The sequence below is a fragment of the Gekko japonicus genome, unplaced genomic scaffold (assembly GCF_001447785.1).
Source record: "Gekko japonicus isolate JY-2015 unplaced genomic scaffold, Gekko_japonicus_V1.1 scaffold664, whole genome shotgun sequence".
Taxonomy (NCBI): domain Eukaryota; kingdom Metazoa; phylum Chordata; class Lepidosauria; order Squamata; family Gekkonidae; genus Gekko; species Gekko japonicus.
In genome coordinates this window covers 662,132-680,202 of record NW_015166441.1, presented here as the reverse complement: position 1 = coordinate 680,202, position 18,071 = coordinate 662,132, and the positions used below count along the sequence as shown (strand labels likewise).

Here is an 18,071-nt window from a genome sequence, read left to right as displayed (position 1 = left end):
CCTTGGTTCATTGTTGACAGCTGTTCCTTGAGATTACGTCATCTGATCCAGCAGGGGGCGCAGGGACTCTGCCAACATTTTGGCCAACTTGGTGGTTCCTTCCGGTCGTGGACTCTCAGCTACTTTCGCTTTTAAAAGTTTCTCCTTCTCCGTCCTCTTCCCCGCCATCTTTATGAGTTGTTTACTTTCGCAAAGATTGGCAAAGTCTCTGAATATGCACTCAAATGCTCATACACGCCTTGGTAAGTCTTTCCCAACAGGTTTCGTCGCTTTTGTTTCTGCTCCCCCCCCCATCTCGCTTTTAAGTTTATGCGCATGGGAGGGGCCCCTCCCCCACTCACTTTAATTTCTAGTCCGTGGGGTAGGGAGCTTTCTTTTTGAATTGCAAATACGCCTTAATCCGACTCACGGTTCATCTTCAGTCATACAACCTCGTTTAGCTTCCGTTTTAACCGCTCGATCTCTAGCGCTTGCCCCGGTCAGCGTCGCTTCTTCCATTCGGACACTCAGCTGGAGGACCATCGGGACGGAGAAGCGCCTCGATTCCCCAGCATTGTGCTTGAAAAGAGGCAACCTCTCAATAGTCCCCTGGCTAGGAGCCTTTCAGCCAGGCTCCATGGGAGGTAGCGATTCCTCGCCCCTCCCCCTTTCTGCTGGTGCACAGCTTTCACCCACCCCCCGGTAGGTCCGGGAGGTGAGTCTGCTCAGCACGCTGCCATAGACCGGAAAAAACCCCTCAATCCTAATATTCCAGTTGTGAGTGTCATCCCACCAAGTTTCAGTAATGCCTATTAGTTCATAGTCCCCCCTTCCTGTGTTAGGACTTCAAGTTCCTCCTGCTTGTTTCCCATGCTCTGTGGGTTAGTGTAGAGACATTGGAATCCATGTTTTAAGTACCTTGAGGTTTATATACTTAGATGTGAGTTAATGCTATCTAGCATACATGCCACTCCCCGCAAAACTTTAGAGTTCTTATCTCCAGTTATTGGCATCATACTGGGCTTTGCATTTTTGTCTTGCTCCCCCACAGGATTTAGTTGAAAGCTCTCCTTATTAGGTTTGCAAGGCTGTTTCCAAAAACATTTTTTCTTACCCTCGTGAGGTGCACACCATCTCCCAATAGAAGAGCTTTTTGATCCAGTGCCATATATTTGAATATTCTGCCATATTTGCTATGTGGTAAGTCGGTATTCACGTATGCTTATCCTTCTTTCATCTTAGTAAATCAGCAGAGACACTGGGAGAAAGCAAATGTGCATACACCACTGGAAGAGGAATTCTATCAAACAACTTTAAACTCTTAACAGCGATTGTATACTTTAAGCCTAAGACATACACATAAAAACTGTCAATTAACACATGACTATGCTGGTCATTTTTTGTACATGAAAAGCTCCCATTTACAATCTACTAGGCCTCCTATTGGGCTTGCATCCAAACACACAATGATAATTACTGTATTACTACTGAAACAGAAAGCACACACCTTCAGTTTCAAAATAAGAAAAGTGGCACTGTGGTTGAGAACATGACAAATCTAGCTTGAGTTACCTCATCGTTTTATCAAAAACCTGATTGCGGTTTTAAGAAAGAGCTGAAAGCAGACATTTTAGATTATGTGAATAAAACAATCAGCAATAATATGCTAGTTTTTCCTTTTAACGCACTACAGAGAAACGTGGAATTTAACAGCTAAACTCTTTATTTTGTCACAGATTTATTCTAGTACCTAAGTTAGATAACTATAAAATACTAGGAGTAAGGCCAATTTTGGGAATAAATACAACTAGCTCTAGAAAGAGGCTCTGGGCGACTGCCCCAACCTTGGCCGGGGGAGGGGGAGTGGCTGGGGAGGGAAGGGAAAGATAAAGAGGCAAGGCATGTTTAGAAGGCAGCTGTTGGGAAGGGAATAGGAGAAAGGGGGGAATGGGAGATAGGTTATAAAAGAAGTGGGTTAGATTGACAGGGAAGGAATGGGGGGGCAAAAGATATGGGAAAGGGGAATATGGGATATGGGAAAGGAGAGAAAAAGAGGGAAGACTGATAGAGGAAGAGAAGGAAAGAAATTCCCTTTATCTCAACTTCCTTCCCTCTTCCTTTCAACTACCCCCCCACCCTTGGCACTCCACTACTCCCCCCACCCTTGCTGACTTCCCACCCACCCTCAATCCTTGGCATTCATTCCCCCCACCCTTGCTGTCTTCCCATCCACCCCCAACCCTTGACATTCACTTCCCTCCCCTTGCTGTCTTCCCATCCCACCTCAACCCTTGGCATTCACTCCCCTTATCTTTGCTGTCTCCCCCTTCCCCCCACCCTTGCTGTCTTCCCACCCACCCAAACCCTTGGCATTCACTCCCCCCACCCTTGCTGTCTTCCCACCCACCCAAACCCTTGACATTCACTCCCCCATTCTTGCTATCTCCCCCCCAACCCTTGGCATTCACTCCCCCCACCCTTGCTGTCTCCACACCACCCGCCTCAGCCATCATCAACTGAGTGGGGAGAAGGCAACTTCGGGCATCACAGGAGAGCCCTGGGTGCAGCCAAAGCCAGAGGCCAGCAGAGCCCCATCTTCCTTCCATCAGTTTTGCTGTGCCCCCACTCCAATCTCCCCCTTTAATCACGAATTTTGGCGGCTACCTCCTCATCCCAATCTCCCCCTTCAAACTAACTAAGCATATATAAAATAAGCAGGTTTTCCCTCCAAAGTGTGTCTCATGTCTCCTCCTCCTCGCTCACCAGCCCGCAGAAGGCTGAGGATGGTGGAAAAACAAAACAAACATTTCCTCCTTTCTTTGGTGCCTGCCCGAGAAGCCACTGAGTGGGTGTGTCTCTCTCCTTCCTTACTCCCAAGTAAGCAGACTGTGCACACATACAACTATTAGGGCTAAAGCTTACCTATTTTCATTTTGTAGATGTCACAAAGGGGCTTCTAGGGGGTCAGGATGGATTTCTCCCCCTCCCCGATTTTGAAAGCAAATAAATGCTTCCTCCTGTGCTCAGCCCCACCATCTGCAGCTCTTCTCCCATCTCCCAATGCTGCAGAAATCCCCAGAGGTTGCTGCAGAGCCCTGAGATGTGATGCCATGTAGTCCACCCTTCAAAGCAGCCATTTTCTCCACAGGAACTGATCTTGAGATCAGCTGTAATTCTAGAAAATCTCCCCCCACCCCAAGTTAGATAATTCTATGTGTATCTCTTTCTCATGGAAGTGAGTCTGTACAGTATATATTTGTACCACCAAGGTTGTATTCTAAGGCCCTGTTTTGGGTGTCCTTACCTTCTGTGATCAGGAGCTAGAGATGCATTCAGGATTTTTTCCCCTTCCCTTCCCTTCCCCCCCCAACCCCTTTCAATTCCAAACCTGTTTCCCCTTTAACACCAGCCGATTAGTTACCCTGCTAATGCTCCACGGCCTCTTGGGAGTTGTAGTTCTAATTCCCTTTGCTATGGTTGCAGTTAGGCCAGCTGAGATCTACAATTCCCAAAGTGCAATGCGTCAAAACTGGGGGTGGAAGAATGGAGGCGCCAGCAGGATGAGCCAACAGGACGCCAAGGCAGCTTCCCTAGTGGCCAATGGGAGGCAAGGTGAGTTGTTGACAACATGGCTTGCCTTTTATATATATATATCATACATTATTATGACAATGAAACACTATGACAATACAAATAACGTTTTTAAAGTTCTTCTTTTAAGATCTGAATACATTTTGATTGTATTTCCAGTGTTTAACAGAAAGGTAAATGCAAGAATAATTCACTACTGTGTACTGTCCTCTCCATTAATTTTTGAAGTACTGCATGGATGTATACACAGCACACATAAATATACACTGTAATACCCTCTTTCTGCAGTGATTCCTGTATTTCTGCTGTAAGACTCACTTGAGAACAGACAACACTGACAAATTTCTAGTCCAACACTGAGAAACGCAGTTAACAGTTTGGTGTCGTGGTTAAGAGCAGTGGACTCTAATCTGGAGAACTGGGTTTGATTCCCCACTCCTCCACACGAAGTCAGCTGGGTGACCTTGGGTCAGTCAGAGCTCTCTCAGCCCCACCTACCTCACAGAGTGTTTGTTGTGGGGAGAGGGGGGGGGAAGATGATTGTAAGCTACTCTGAGACTCCTTTGGGTAGTGAAAAGCAGGGTATAAAAACCAACTCTTCTTCTAGGTGTCTTAGCAGCCTCCAGATGCATAGCATGCACATACACTTGCTGCTCTTCCTTCTTTTTTGTAACCAGAAATTGATAAAGCATACTAGCTGTTCCCATCTCCTATGAAGTACAATTATTTCCCAGGTATGGTAGATTCGGTCTTAAATTTGCATTTTCAACTGCAATGTACAATTATGTGTTCTCAATAACACCAAACTAGAAAGATTCTGACAATAAAATGGAACAATACGTTGTTACTCCTATAGCTCTTCTGCAGTGATATGGCTACAATTTTCATTACAACTGCGATGTATTGTGTCTTTAAATCACCAGTAACGGAGCCCACTTCTGACACCATGTAGTGTCTGGCCAGGCTAGAAAGAATACTCCGTGAAGTCTCAGGCAGGAACAACACACAGTTTATTCGGCATCCACTCTCAACACCAGTAATCAGCTATAACGCAGTAGTACCACTCAGCCTACTCGAATAATAAATGCTTCAACCATTACAAGATACAGCTGTGCTTTGCTCCTTACTGGTGATTTAAAGACACAATACATTACCACAACTTACCTAAATGAAGTAACAAAATGCTCTCTGTTTTAAAAAAAACTCATCAAAAAATTCTTATTTCCTAACTCCCAAGTCAGCTCTGCCTCTATTCTGCAGAGAACTTTTTTTAAAGCCTAAAGGAAAAAAATACAGTAAAAATTTTGTTATTTGGCACTTGATTATCCCAGCACTGGCCAGAGGACAAGTGTCTCCACCTCAGTCACCAGACCCCTGTGTCTCCGGGTATGTGCACACCCCCACTCCTACCTCTTCAGCCAAGACAGCTTGCTGCCTCTGGTCACTGCTGGCCTTCCAACAGCCAGTGCTGCCAGCTAACATCATCCTTGGACTTCTCCTTTCGTCTTAGCCTGTCCTGAGCTGTCAAAGGGTTCCTGGGCAGCTAGGCCTGCTTGCCTACCTACTCTGTAAAACAGCTCTGTGGCTTGGGATTTATTTATTTATTCTGATTTGAAAGGTAATGTCAGGCATGGGGGCTGTTGCTATGACATTCCCAACAGTGTGATGTTTGTTCATTGTGTATTCTTCTGTCGAGGTAGTGGTCAGGGTGAGTGGGCAACGATGTGGCAGATGAAGTACAACGCTGGTAAGTGTAAGGTGATACACACTGAAACAAAAAAATCCAACTTTAAGTATAGACTAATGGGGTCTGAACTTGCTGAGACTGAGAGGGGAAAAGATCTTGGAGTCACAGTAGGTAGCTCAGTGAAAAGTGTCAACCCAGTGTGCTGCAGCAGTGAAAAAGGCAAACTATATGTCGGGGGTTATTAGGAAAGGGCTCGAGAATAAAACAGTCAATATTATAATACCCTTTTATAGATCTACGGTGTGGCCTCATTTGGAATACTGTGTGCAGTTCCCCCCCAGCAACCCTCATTCCCCAGGGAATATCAGGTAAATCTTTCATTGTAGTTGTAAAACAGTATTATTAGGAAGCTTTACAGTATTTTCTTAATTTTTATAAATCTACATTGCAGACTGATAGTTATAATGGTAACAACACCTCAGATAAAAGCCTGTGAAGCTTGTATGGCTGCTCCCCACTAGTAAGTTACCTATTAAAAGGGCATCTGCATGGCGGCTTCTCTTGATTCCAAGACAGGCATTGTAATGTCAATGCACCTTGGATGAAAATATAAGTACTCAGCCCACCTGCAGAAAGACAGGTTGGGATCTAGAAAGGATTGAAATTTCATTTGTTTGTTAATTGCAAAAACTACATATTGTATGCTGTACAAGCAATCTTATTCACTGTTTAACAATGATTTCCAGTATAACAATCTATCCATGATCATTTGTATAGCCACAGCGCTATATTCCCTTCAGAAAAATACAGGATAGTATTACAAAGAGTATCAAAAATAGAATTCAAAAATACATTTTGTAGATATCATAAATTATGCAATACCACAGTGCAACTGCATGCAGCATAACTGCAGTGTGATCAAAGGACAAAGTGGAAAGCACTTTGCTTACTTAAACATCTGGTTGAGAAATGTATTCACAGATTTAGACTATTCTAAAATACGGAGTCTCCCATTATGTGATGTATACGTTGTCTCAATATCATATTGAGTTTGAAGGGGAATCACATACACCTGCATCTAATATATGTTGTTCCATTTCCTCAAGAGTAAAGACAGCCAAGAGAATCACAGCCTGAGGTACAAATCTGATATTCTGCCCTACTCCTTAAAGAAGGCCAAACAATGAAGTCGCTGCCATACATCTCGTGATAGAATAACTACCTGTCATCAGTCTTTACCATTTTGAAACAAGCCATTTTCTCACCTGCCAAGGCATCTCGATAAAGCTGCACAAAGTGGCTGAAGATATCCTTGGGCAAACACTTCTCATCAGGTAAACACTGGAGAAGAATGACTATTTCTGACTGACCTACAGCATGCATTCCTTTCGTAGTAAAGCACCAACATTTCCGGTTCACATCTGCAGAAGAGAAGAGATTTAAAACAGTAAATAAACACTTGAAAAGTGTAAGCAAACGATATTGAAAGCTTATGATTTACTAATGGCCCTTAACTGAAACATTGGGGGAGAGTTGATTCATCACCATTATGGGAGACAGATTTCTATTATATCTTTATTCTACCCTGCCTCCAAAGAAGAGCATCCATGTTTCTCTACTCCTTCATTTCTGATTGTGTGAGAAGTTATTCATAGAAGCAAGTTTTATAAAGTAAAAGAAATGTGTTCACTGTTGCCATCTTATTAACTTAATCAGGACTTACAATTCACAATTTTAACCATGGACAGCAAATTTGCATTTAAAACAAACACCAGAGGGTCTGGGCCACCATCTTCTAGCTGCTGCATCACTGAGATGTGAGATGGTTTTTCTTCCACAGCATAATCTATTAAAAAAGATTTAGCAGTCAATTACTGTAAAATACTTTATACAATTTGGCAATAAATATTTAACCATGAGCAAACTAACTTCTTTTCCAAACAGAAGTGTAGAATTTTACAAGTTAATATTAAAACTTCAAATATTTCAGTGACTTACAGTGCAATCCTAAGGGGGTGGGGAATGTGCCGCCTGATTTTTACACTGGCATATCTCCGAGATACACCAGCATAAGAGCCAATTATGCTGGCACAGGGCCCCAGCATAGCTCCGCCATTCTCGGGCACTGGTGTAGCCCCGCAATAGCTGCCCGTCAGCACCACTGATTTGTAGGCCCCTGCACCAGCATGGTTGTGAGTGGTTCTGGGGGGGTGACGCTCCCTAAGCCCTTTCAGCCTGGGCATGCCCCATCAGAGGCGGAGTTATGCCAACAAGAAACATGGCTAGCCTAGAGGCACCAATTGTTGTAAAAATTCAAGTGTCCTTTTTTACTGCTGCGGCTATGCCCAGAAGGGCTGGAGGAGCTCAGTATGCTGACTACAGGCACAACCAATCACCTCCCTCCCCTGTGGCAGCAAAGTACCCTGCCCAGAACCCAATCGCTGCCCCCTTCCAGCCCTACTAAACCCTGGCTAGGACACAGCCCAGCTCATGAGGTATGGTGTGTGGCACAGCGTTCTGTCTCAGAGCTCCCTGCCATGCAGACTTAGAGCTAGTGGCAAAGCATTTTCATGGTGGGAAAAGCACAGAAAGGGCACTCAGCACTACTAGGTGAGCACTTTGCGCCTACACCCAAAGGGGTGAGCAAAGTCTATACTGTGTGGCTGACCTCTCCCATTTCAGTACCCAAACATATACCCCATCTCCGGAGGCAGGACCCAAAAGGGGGCCACACACTGACAGGTAAGCAGGGGCATGGTTCCCAAACCTGCTTCCCTTACCCCCTTGCTTGTGGTTGGCAGCCACCCCAACAATGCCAACTTCCACACCCAAGCCCAGAAGTGTTGTGGTTGAGTGGGAGCAGAGGGAGCCATGGAAGAAGAAGAGGAGGAGATTGGATTTATACCGCGCCCTTCACTACCCAAGGGAGTACAAACTCCTTTCCCTCCCCCTCCCCACAACAGACGCCCTGTGGGGTAGGTGGGGCTAAGAGAGCTCTTGACAGAAACTGCTCTTTTTCAAGAACAGCTGTGCCAGAACTATGGCTTTCTCAGTACAGGCAGCCCTTAGGATTGCACTGCCCAATCCTAAGAACCAGGAATGGAATGGAGTCTACAGAAGGGATCCTTGCCACCTCTCATTTTTGCTCGAAACCTGGCACCCATGAAAAGCCATTCCCCCAAGATCAGTAGAAATCAGTCCCTTTCTTGTTCCACATGCACAAGAGTGGGAATTTCCCTTCTACTCCAGCACTGTTAACAAATGTACCCTAACCCTTGAAGATTTTAAAGGGGTATAAAGAGTGTAGTGAGGGAGGCTGCAAAGATCCCTTCCCCAAACTCTGCTCTGTTCATAATTTAAACAAATGGATTTAGGTAATCTGTGGGGGGAAATGCTTATCACAGAAATAGAAAGAATAAAAATTTAAAAACTCTTTGATCTACATTTCTGAATACTATATAGTCTGGAATAGAAAACGAAATATGGCAATGAGTCTCCAATAGTAGTTTAACAGGTCAGCTCCAAGATGTTTTTAACATTTATCTGATGGATTAGCAAGGAAGCATATGGATTTATCCCCAAGTGTATCAGAAAGCACTGGACAGCCTTGCAGGAACTGTACAGGGTGTTACAGACCATCAATGTAAATGTTGAGAACTTGACACAGTTGTAAAATATATTCAGGGTCATAGCCAAATGACACTTCTTCCATGCTGGAAAGTGGTATTTTCAGCAGTTTCATTTGGCTAAGACTGGAAGACACTGCACTTTAATTTAACTTCCAGTTTCTCTTTCTGGAAGACAGATTTAAAAACAAATTGAATAGCTTTATCCAAAGAAAATATATTTTATAAAATTGCATATTTTTAAACAATATCCTAGCTCTGTTTAATAAAAACAACATTCAACCAATTTTTCTGCTGGTAAAAAAGAAGGAAGAGGTCTCCTTTGACTGCCAAAAATGATATACTGGGGACTAATGAGACCCACATGGACAAAAGTTATGTAGGACACAGGCTGTAGTAACTAAGGAGGAGGACAGAGTGAGATTAAGCAAAAAAGTTGGCTGAATCTAGCCCATTGCTTTACAATACCATTCCTCAAAATCTCACTTTGTAAATTAACTAATACACCATCCAAAGTGCTGTAAAACTAAACCTATAATCTCCAAGAAATTGTAGACTTGTTTCCCTTTGAATAGCAGCTCCTGATGCAACATGATCAACTGCTTTCAAAACTGACATTTTAAAAAGCCATTTGAAATACAGATCAGAGTTCAGCTGTTCAAAGGGGAAAAATCAAGGATTCCAGAAGGCTAGAACAACCTCACCACATCAGCCTAAACCTCGTGCAAAACACACAGTGCATGCTCTAGGCAGCTGAGGCTCAACCACCCAGTATAGATGTCATACTGTGTGTCCCCAGTACAGAATTTTAATTATTCCCCTTGGAGCAAATGCTATTATTCCTAGTTATGGTTGAAAGACACCGGATGCAGCTACCTCACTGAAGTTAAACAGTTGTAAGCATAGTTAGTGCATGGATGGGAGACCTGGTGTCCTATGTCCATTTAAATGCCCTGAAGAAAAGCAGGATGTAAGTGTAATATGTACCAAGTAGGGGCACTTAAAGACACCACTGGGGTCAAATCTAAATCTGCCCCTTGTTCCAGCCAAAAGGAGTCCACTCTGCTCCTCTTTGCATAACCCAAGTATTGCTTCTATATTGCAACCATGCTAAAATACAACAGAACATTGGAACCTAACTATTATGTTTCATGAGTGTATGGTTCTGCAAAAATATTATAAGAAAAAGACAAGTGGAAGAGACATCTGTCCCGTTTTTCTCTATATGTTAATATCAGTCTACTGATAAGATAAAAGTGCTTGTCAGGAACACAGTTTACTTCAAAAACCAACTACCAACAACATATCTGAAATATGCCCACAGTAGTTTTTAAAAACAAAAAAACTGTTTAGCCTGTGCACTTAATTGGCTAGTTAATTTTTATTTTGATTAAGCAACACAGTACTATAGCCAGGAAAAATTACTTTACATACAATACAGTTTCATAGGTAATCATTTATTTTTGTACATCATTACTATTACGGAGATTACTCAGTTACTGACAAATGGTTTCATCCCACAGTTCATAGACCAGAAAAAAATGTTTAATGTCTGATTTCCAATTTGGCTGGCATCCAAGTTCAACCTCCTGTTCTCCCTATAACTCCCCAATGCACCCGAATGCTATTCTATATATAAAACAACAGAATAACAAATAGATACCATTCTCTATGCCGGGTTTTACCCAATTATTAAACCAGTAAACACCTATTTTCTCCCTGACCCAACACAGGTTAAGGTTTCAGTGTGGGCCACTCTAGAATAAACTTCAATTGGTTAATCCTAGTTACAGATAGTCTACTGTTGTGCTCTCACCTCCTTTTACCCCAGTAGAGATGAGAATTGGAGGAAGACCATCTTCTGGAATAAGGTTCATTGCACTGCCAACTGGACTTCCAACCTGAGTGATACTTCTAGAAAATGTCAGTGTGCTTTCAGTCTACAAGAGGTGACAAACAAATATGGCATAAAGGGTAAACCTGGATAACACTAAACTTCAGCTTGTCAACAAAGATAAAAGAGCAATCTGTTCCACAGCATTTTATACAAAAGAAATATACTGACAGCTAGCTCATTCACAGAAGCACGGCAATGGATAGAAACTGCTCCTCCCATGCAACTAGGTCCCCCCCCCCCCATGTATACTGTATTACAAATATTTAAAGAACCGATAATATTTGAACTGCCGAACATACCATGCAACAAATAATTTCCCACCTCTGCTGGTGAAGTGCTGTTGTTTATAGGCTTGCTTGGATCATGTGACACTGCTAGTGTTCCTGTGGAGGTTGTTCCAGCCACTGTCAACTTTGCTGCATCAGCTACTTCTCCATTGGGTAATATGCCATCTGCAAACCAAACGCGTCTTTGTTCTCTGGGCTGAGACACTACGGACAGAGGTGAGAACAGTTTAACAAAAGTGTGTGCATGTCAGGTAGCCCTGTCATGGTGTTTGAATGTGAGGGGGGATATTATCTCCCTCCCGTTCTCAGCGCTTCTCTGCCTAGCGCTCCACTATCTGCACATTGGCCTTGAAGATGTTTTTCTGTAATTCCCCAGGCCTGGGAACTGTAACTGCTTTAAGCGCAAAATTGCTTGTTTGCTGGCAGGGCCTGTGCGCACAAGAAAACTTTATTGGCTTCACAGGTGGGGGGGGCTGTTTGAATATTCTATAAGTTAGTGGCCATCTTATTACAAGTCATTCTTAACACAGGCTGTATACATGTACTTTAGTTTTGCGTTACCATAATAAACACCTATTTTCTGAAGAAGCCTGGGTGTGTGGATTACCTGCCTAAAGTTCCTGACAATGCATAAAGCAAAGTGAAAATAGGTGACTGCAATTTATAAAACAGTGGTAAAAGAAAAATGTTTACATTTATTTATTTATTTATTTATTATTAAGATTTATACCCCGCCCTCCCCGCAGAGCGGGTTCAGGGCGGCTTACAAGGGGCAAAGCCCATATAAAACAATAAAAACATTAATAACAATTAATAACAATTGTACTCAATTTAACAAGATGGTCTCCGGATACATGCCAGATGGTAACAGACAGTTCTCCAAGGATGATGTTATCCTATAGCTCAACCAGGTAAATCCAGTGGTATCGGTCACGCAGAAATTGTGGCAGATCTTCCTGGGCCATCCTTATCCACCTCATTGGTGGCGGTGGTAGTGGTGGCCCCTATGTGAAAGCCTGGCGGAAGAGCTCCGTCTTACAGGCCCTGCGGAACTGTATAAGGTCCCACAGGGCCCTGATCTCCTCCGGGAGCTCGTTCCACCAGGTAGGGGCCACCACTGAAAAGGATCTGGTCCTAGTCATGGCGAGCCTTGCCTCCCGGGGGCCTGGAACCACCAGGCGATGTTGTGCCCCGGACTGAAGTGCTCTTGGGGGTATATATGGGGAAAGGCGGTCCTCCAGGTAAGTCGGACCCCGGCCATATAGGGCTTTAAAGGTAAGTACCAGCACTTTGAAGCAGATTCGGTATGCTAGTGGCAACCAGTGCAGCACTTTCAGTCCAGGCTGGATGTGCTCCCACTTGGGGAGACCCATCAACAGCCTGGCCGCCGCATTCTGCACTAGCTGCAGCTTCCGGATCTGCCCCAAAGGCAGCCCTATGTAGAGAGCGTTACAGTAGTCTAGCCTCGAGGTGACTGTCGCATGGATCACTGTAGCCAGGTCGTCGCGGTCGAGGAAGGGAGCCAACTGCCGAATCAGCCTAAGATGATAAAATGCCGATCTGGCAGTGGCTGCCACCTGGGCCTCCATAGTTAAGGAGGGATCAGAAGCACTCCCAAACTCCTAACCTCCGACGCTGGCACCAATGGCGCCCCATCAAAGGTCGGAAGAGGGAGCCCCAACCCCGGTCCATTCCGACTCAGGCACAGGACCTCCGTCTTTGCTGGGTTTAGTTTCAGCCGGCTCAGTCTGAGCCACCCAGCCACGGCCTGTAGTGCCCGGTTCAGATCTTCTGGGTCGGAGCCCGACCGGCCGCCCAACATCAGATAGAGCTAGGTGTCATCAGCATATTGATGGCAACCCAGCCCAAACCTCCTGGCAATCTGGGCGAGGGGGTGCATGTAGATGTTAAACAACATCGGGGAAAGCACTGCCCCCTGAGGCACACCACATTCAAGTGGTGCCTCCAGGACTGCTGTTCCCCTATTGCCACCCTCTGTCCCCGACCTTGGAGAAAAGAGGCAAGCCACTGAAGAGCGAGTCCCTGTATCCCCACATCGGCGAGGCGGTGGGTCAGCAACTGGTGGTCGACCATGTCAAATGCAGCCGACAGATCAAACAACAGTGCCGCCACACCGCCTCGATCCAGATGCTTCCGAAGGTCGTCAGTCATGCAAACTAAGAACAGCATTCATTGGAGCTTGAATGCTGCTCAAGGCCATGATCCAAAACAGAGCTTCTTCTCTCTTTTTTGGTGCAACAATAATCCTCACAGCTGAAATCTTAAAACTTCAGTTAGAAAAGCTACATATCTCTAACAGAAAAATTGCTGCAGCAGAAACAGCAAGCAAAGTGCAGCCTCTGAACCAAAGTAAACAAAGCAGATCACAATTTTTTTACAGCACAGTGTACAGAAGCACTTCACACTTGTCATTACACAAATATACACAACTCCTCCATAGGGTTAGTCACAGTTCTGATTTTGCAGATTTAAAAAAGCTGCAGCATACTAACTTGCGAAGAAAATTCATAGCTGAATGAGATCTCATACCATATCTTCTCAGTCCAAGCCTAATACACTATCCACTGGAACATTTGGGCTCACAAATGGGATGAAAGGATAGCTGTATATGGGTGAGAAGGTGGGAGTTCCATACCTTCTGCACCTGGATGCTTTAGGACTCCCACAGGTACCATAACGGTAGGCGGAGGAGAGTTCAGGGCTCCAGAAGCCTGGGCTTGCTGCAAGGGAGGAATGGTAGAACAGTACTCAGCAGGATTATTAGGATTAGGGCTCTGGCTTGAGGCACTCATCATGTTCTCCCAGGCTTGGGCTAAGGAAACACAAAAACACAAGAGAAGGCACTGAGTCACAGAAATAGTAACCTTACAACTACAAGCAACTCTCAGATTTCCATCTACCAGGCCAGTGGCTTTTCCGCTTCATTAACATAAGAACATAAGAGACGCCAATGTTGGATCAGGCCAAAGGCCCATCAAATCCAACACCCTGTGTCACACAGTGGCCAGAAATACCAGGTGCCATCAGGAGGTCCACCAGTGGGGCCAGGACATTAGAAGCCCTCCCACTGTTGACCCCCCCCAAGCACCAAGAAGACAGAGCATCACTTGCCCCAGAGCCCCTATCTATACCTTGTGGCTAATAGCCACTGATGGACCTCTGCTCCAGATGCTTATCTAATTCCCTTTTGAAGCCATCCATGCTTGTAGCCGCCACCACTTCCTGTGGCAGTGAATTCCAAGTGTTAATCACTCTTTGGGTGAAGTACTTCCTTTTATCTGTTCTAACCCGACCGCTCAGCAATTTCGTGGAGTGCCCAAGAGTTCTTATATTGTGAGAAAGGGAGAAAAGTACCTCTTTCTCTACCTGCTCTATCCCATGCATAATCTTATAAACCTCGATCATGTCACCCCTCAGTCGTCGTTTCTCCAAGCTAAAGAGCCCTAAGCGCCTTAACCTTTCCTCATAGGGAAAGCGTTCCAACCCTTTTATCATTCAAGTTGCCCTTTTCTGCACTTTTTCCAAAGCTATAATATCCTTTTTAAGGTGTGGTGACCAGAACTGCACACAGTATTCCAAATGAGGTCGCACCATTGATTTATATAGGGACATTATGATATTGGCTGATCTGTTTTCAATACCCTTCCTAATAATCGCCAGCATAGCATTGGCCTTCTTTATTGCAGTCACACATTGTCTCGACATTTTCAGTGAGTTATCTACTACAACTCCAAGATCTCTCTCTTGATCAGTCTCTGCCAGTTCATACCCCAACAATGTGTATTTTGGCTCCAATGTGCATCACCTTGCACTTGGCCACATTGAACCCCATTTGCCATGTTGACGCCCACTTGCCCATCCTTGACAGATCCCTTTGGAGTGCCTCACAATCCTCACTGGTTTTCATCACCCTGAACAACTTTGTATCATCCGCAAATTTAGCCACTTCACTGCTTACTCCCAACTCCAAATCATTAATGAACAAGTTAAAAAGCAGTGGACCAAGTACTGATCCCTGCGGTACCCCACTGCTTACCACCCTCCACTGAGAAAATTGCCCATTTATACTCATTCTCTGTTTTCTAATAATTAGCCAGTTTTTGATCCACAAAAGGACTTGTGGCACTATTGAGCTTACTTAGGAGCCTTTGATGAGGAACTTTATCAAAAGCTTTCTGGAAGTCAAGGTAAACAATATCTATTGGATTAGTGAGACAAGATCTTCCCTTACAGAACCCATGCTGAGTCTGCCTCAATAGGTTAGAAAAGACAAATGTCAGTCCAACAGAAAATAAACTCTATTCCTCCAGCGAATAAGAATCATAATTGGGCAATGAAGGCAGTTTTGCAAATGGGAAGAATTTGCTGATGGGGGGGGGGTCTGTCAACGTAGAACTCACACAGCAATGGCTCAATTCAAATCTACAGATCTAATCACGATCAGACCATGGTTAAGAACCCCTGTTACTGGGGAAAATATGAGCCTTAGTTAATGAAGGTACCCACATTCAGATGCCACAACTAACTGGAGTTAGATTGAAGACTTGTCTTCATTCTCAATGTACAAGGAGAGGAGGAAGATGGTGTATGTAAATCAAGTTTGTGTCCACAATGAACAAGCTGATATTTGTGATGTCTCCACTAAGCATAAATGTATATAAGATGACTGGATTGCTGATTTATCTTATATAAACCTTCAAAACCATCACTATCATCCTGGGGGGGGGAACAGAAGTGACAAGCAACTGACCATTGTGATAGATTTTTTTTCACTGCTGTCAGTTTGCATTAGCAGCTCTTTGCTTTCATATCAGCACCTGCTTAAACACAGAGCCTTTGTACTGCTACTGGACAACGTGACCCTAATCAAGGGCTTTAGCTCTCCTGGTCCACATATCTGCTGTCAGGTTCAACAGCAAGTAAATCTCCACACACGTTTCCAGTGAAACGTTATGCTTTATTAGACTACAAGTCTGTTACCATGTCCACAAGATTATTGTTAGGAATGACCATAGGGCGGAAACATCCCTACATATAGCAGGATGAGGCAAATGGCTAAGCAAATGAAATCCGAGCGCGCACGCGGGAATTCTCCCGGAGGAAGGTTACATAATAAGCGGGAGAGTCTCAGTGCCCCATGAGAGCCGAACAATTCACTCCTGCGGTGGAACACAAGCCCTCCCCCCCCTCACAAGTTCAGACAGATAACACAGTCTGGCAGCACTGGTTCTCACGGTCTCCCTATTGCTGTTTACGGCAAGCGGCAGAGCAGCGAGCAAGCGAGGAGGCATACGCTGTAGCGCCAGGAGCAGAGAAGGGAACAAGCAAAACATGGCAGCTAGCTGACATCTGCCTGTTTGGAACAAGTTAAAGTAGCAAGTTACTGGAGACTTTGCCCTAGGTGCCTCCTAAACCTCTTTCATACAATAGCTTTTTTTTTTTGAGCCCCCAGAGGGGATTTTTTATTGATTTTTTTAACTACAAAAACTACAACAGAAAAGGGGTAAGGGAACTACATATATGGGAGAAAGTAAAGTACCCACTACTGACTAAAAACCAAAGAGAGGAGACCCTCCCACTACCTTTAAAACATCAAGTCTTCTCATCGTTATTCTTTTTATGAACTGAGTCAAACCCTTTAAAAAAGAAAACCTTTTACCCTCCAAGTTTACATTTAACTGCCCAATAACCATATCCCCAATCATCCCCCAGAACCAAAGTTCTCAAAGGCACAAATCAGAGTCCTTCAGCCTTTACTTCTTCTTTTCCCTTCTCTTTCGCAGCTTGTAGGGACTTTTCGGGGCCGCTGCCCCCTGCTCAGACAAAGAGTCCTCGCCAGATGTACCAGTTTCCAGCTCGTCACTAGACCTGCTGTCCTCTTCTTTTTTCTCGTCCTCTGACATTCCCAGATGTTCCTTTAGAAATTCTTGAGCTTTAAGAACAGAGTCAATCTTTTCCTTCTTCTCTTTAATCTTAAATGTTATGCCTTCTGGAAATAGCTATTTGTATCCAATTGAATTTGTTTGGAGGAAGAGCACAAGTTCTTTGTATTTCTTTCTACGTTGCCTTACTTCAAATGGAATATCCTTTAGCGTTCTAACAACATTCTCCCCTGCCTTCAAGGGTGTTGCCGCTACAGCTTTCAGGATAGCATCCCCGACGTGCTTCTTCGAGAATCTTACTACAATCTCCCCAGGCAGATTGTTTTTCTTTATATATCCTGAATATGACCTGTAGGCCATATCCATGTCGTTAAGTAGCAATTCTGCTTTTATTTCTGTTACTGGGGTGAGTAGTTCGCTCATAAGTTCTTTAAGATTCTCTCCTTTGTTCTCCGGCACCCCCTGGAAGCGCAGGACCATATTGGCCTTATCCATTTGGACTTGAAGCATTTGATCTTCTAAAGAAATAGTTTTCTTTTCCAATTTTTGCACTTTCTTCTTCACTTTCTGCATTGATTCAGCCATTTCCTTTATTTTCTCAGCATCCTGCTTCATTACTTGAATAAAACTGTTATCTGCGTTTGTTGAGCAGTAATGCTTGTTGTTACTACAGACAACTGCGTTTGTTGGGCTGTAATATTTGCTGTTACCACGGACATCTGTTCTTTGAAATTATTTAACTATTCCAGTAGAGGGCGCATGCACTCAGCTATAGCCTTAGCCGTCTCACTTGTCGTTTCCGGCTTTGGGGACAAGAGTTTCGTTTTTAAAAGTTTTTCTTTGTCTCTGTCCCTCTTCCCCACCATCTTTTTTCCCATTTATTTACTTTCGGAATTTTTTTCTCTCTGAATATGTGCTTGACTGCTTAACTCGATTGGGTGAGTACTTCTGGGCAATCACACGTTTCTCTTCTGCCCCCCCCCCTTCGCTCAACAGTTTATGTGCATGGGAGGCGTCCCCCCCCCTCGCTCGCTTTTCCCATTCCACGGGATAGGGTAGGGAGCATCTTTTCTTTTAAAAATCGTTTCTCAGTTGACTCAC

At 44.2% G+C, this 18,071-nt stretch overlaps 1 protein-coding gene across 1 annotated transcript in view; it reads right to left on the bottom strand.

Moving 5' to 3' along the window:
• The window catches only part of ZFYVE9 (zinc finger, FYVE domain containing 9), a 77,785-nt gene that overhangs the window by 26,686 nt on the left and 33,028 nt on the right, over window positions 1-18,071 (bottom strand). The window contains exons 6-10 of the mRNA XM_015411978.1: window positions 13,724-13,900; window positions 11,102-11,271; window positions 10,700-10,823; window positions 6,981-7,103; window positions 6,523-6,678 (exon numbers count right to left, since the gene is read on the bottom strand). Coding sequence (XP_015267464.1) covers window positions 6,523-6,678; window positions 6,981-7,103; window positions 10,700-10,823; window positions 11,102-11,271; window positions 13,724-13,900 — 750 coding nt within the window. The remainder of the gene's footprint in view (window positions 1-6,522; window positions 6,679-6,980; window positions 7,104-10,699; window positions 10,824-11,101; window positions 11,272-13,723; window positions 13,901-18,071) is intronic.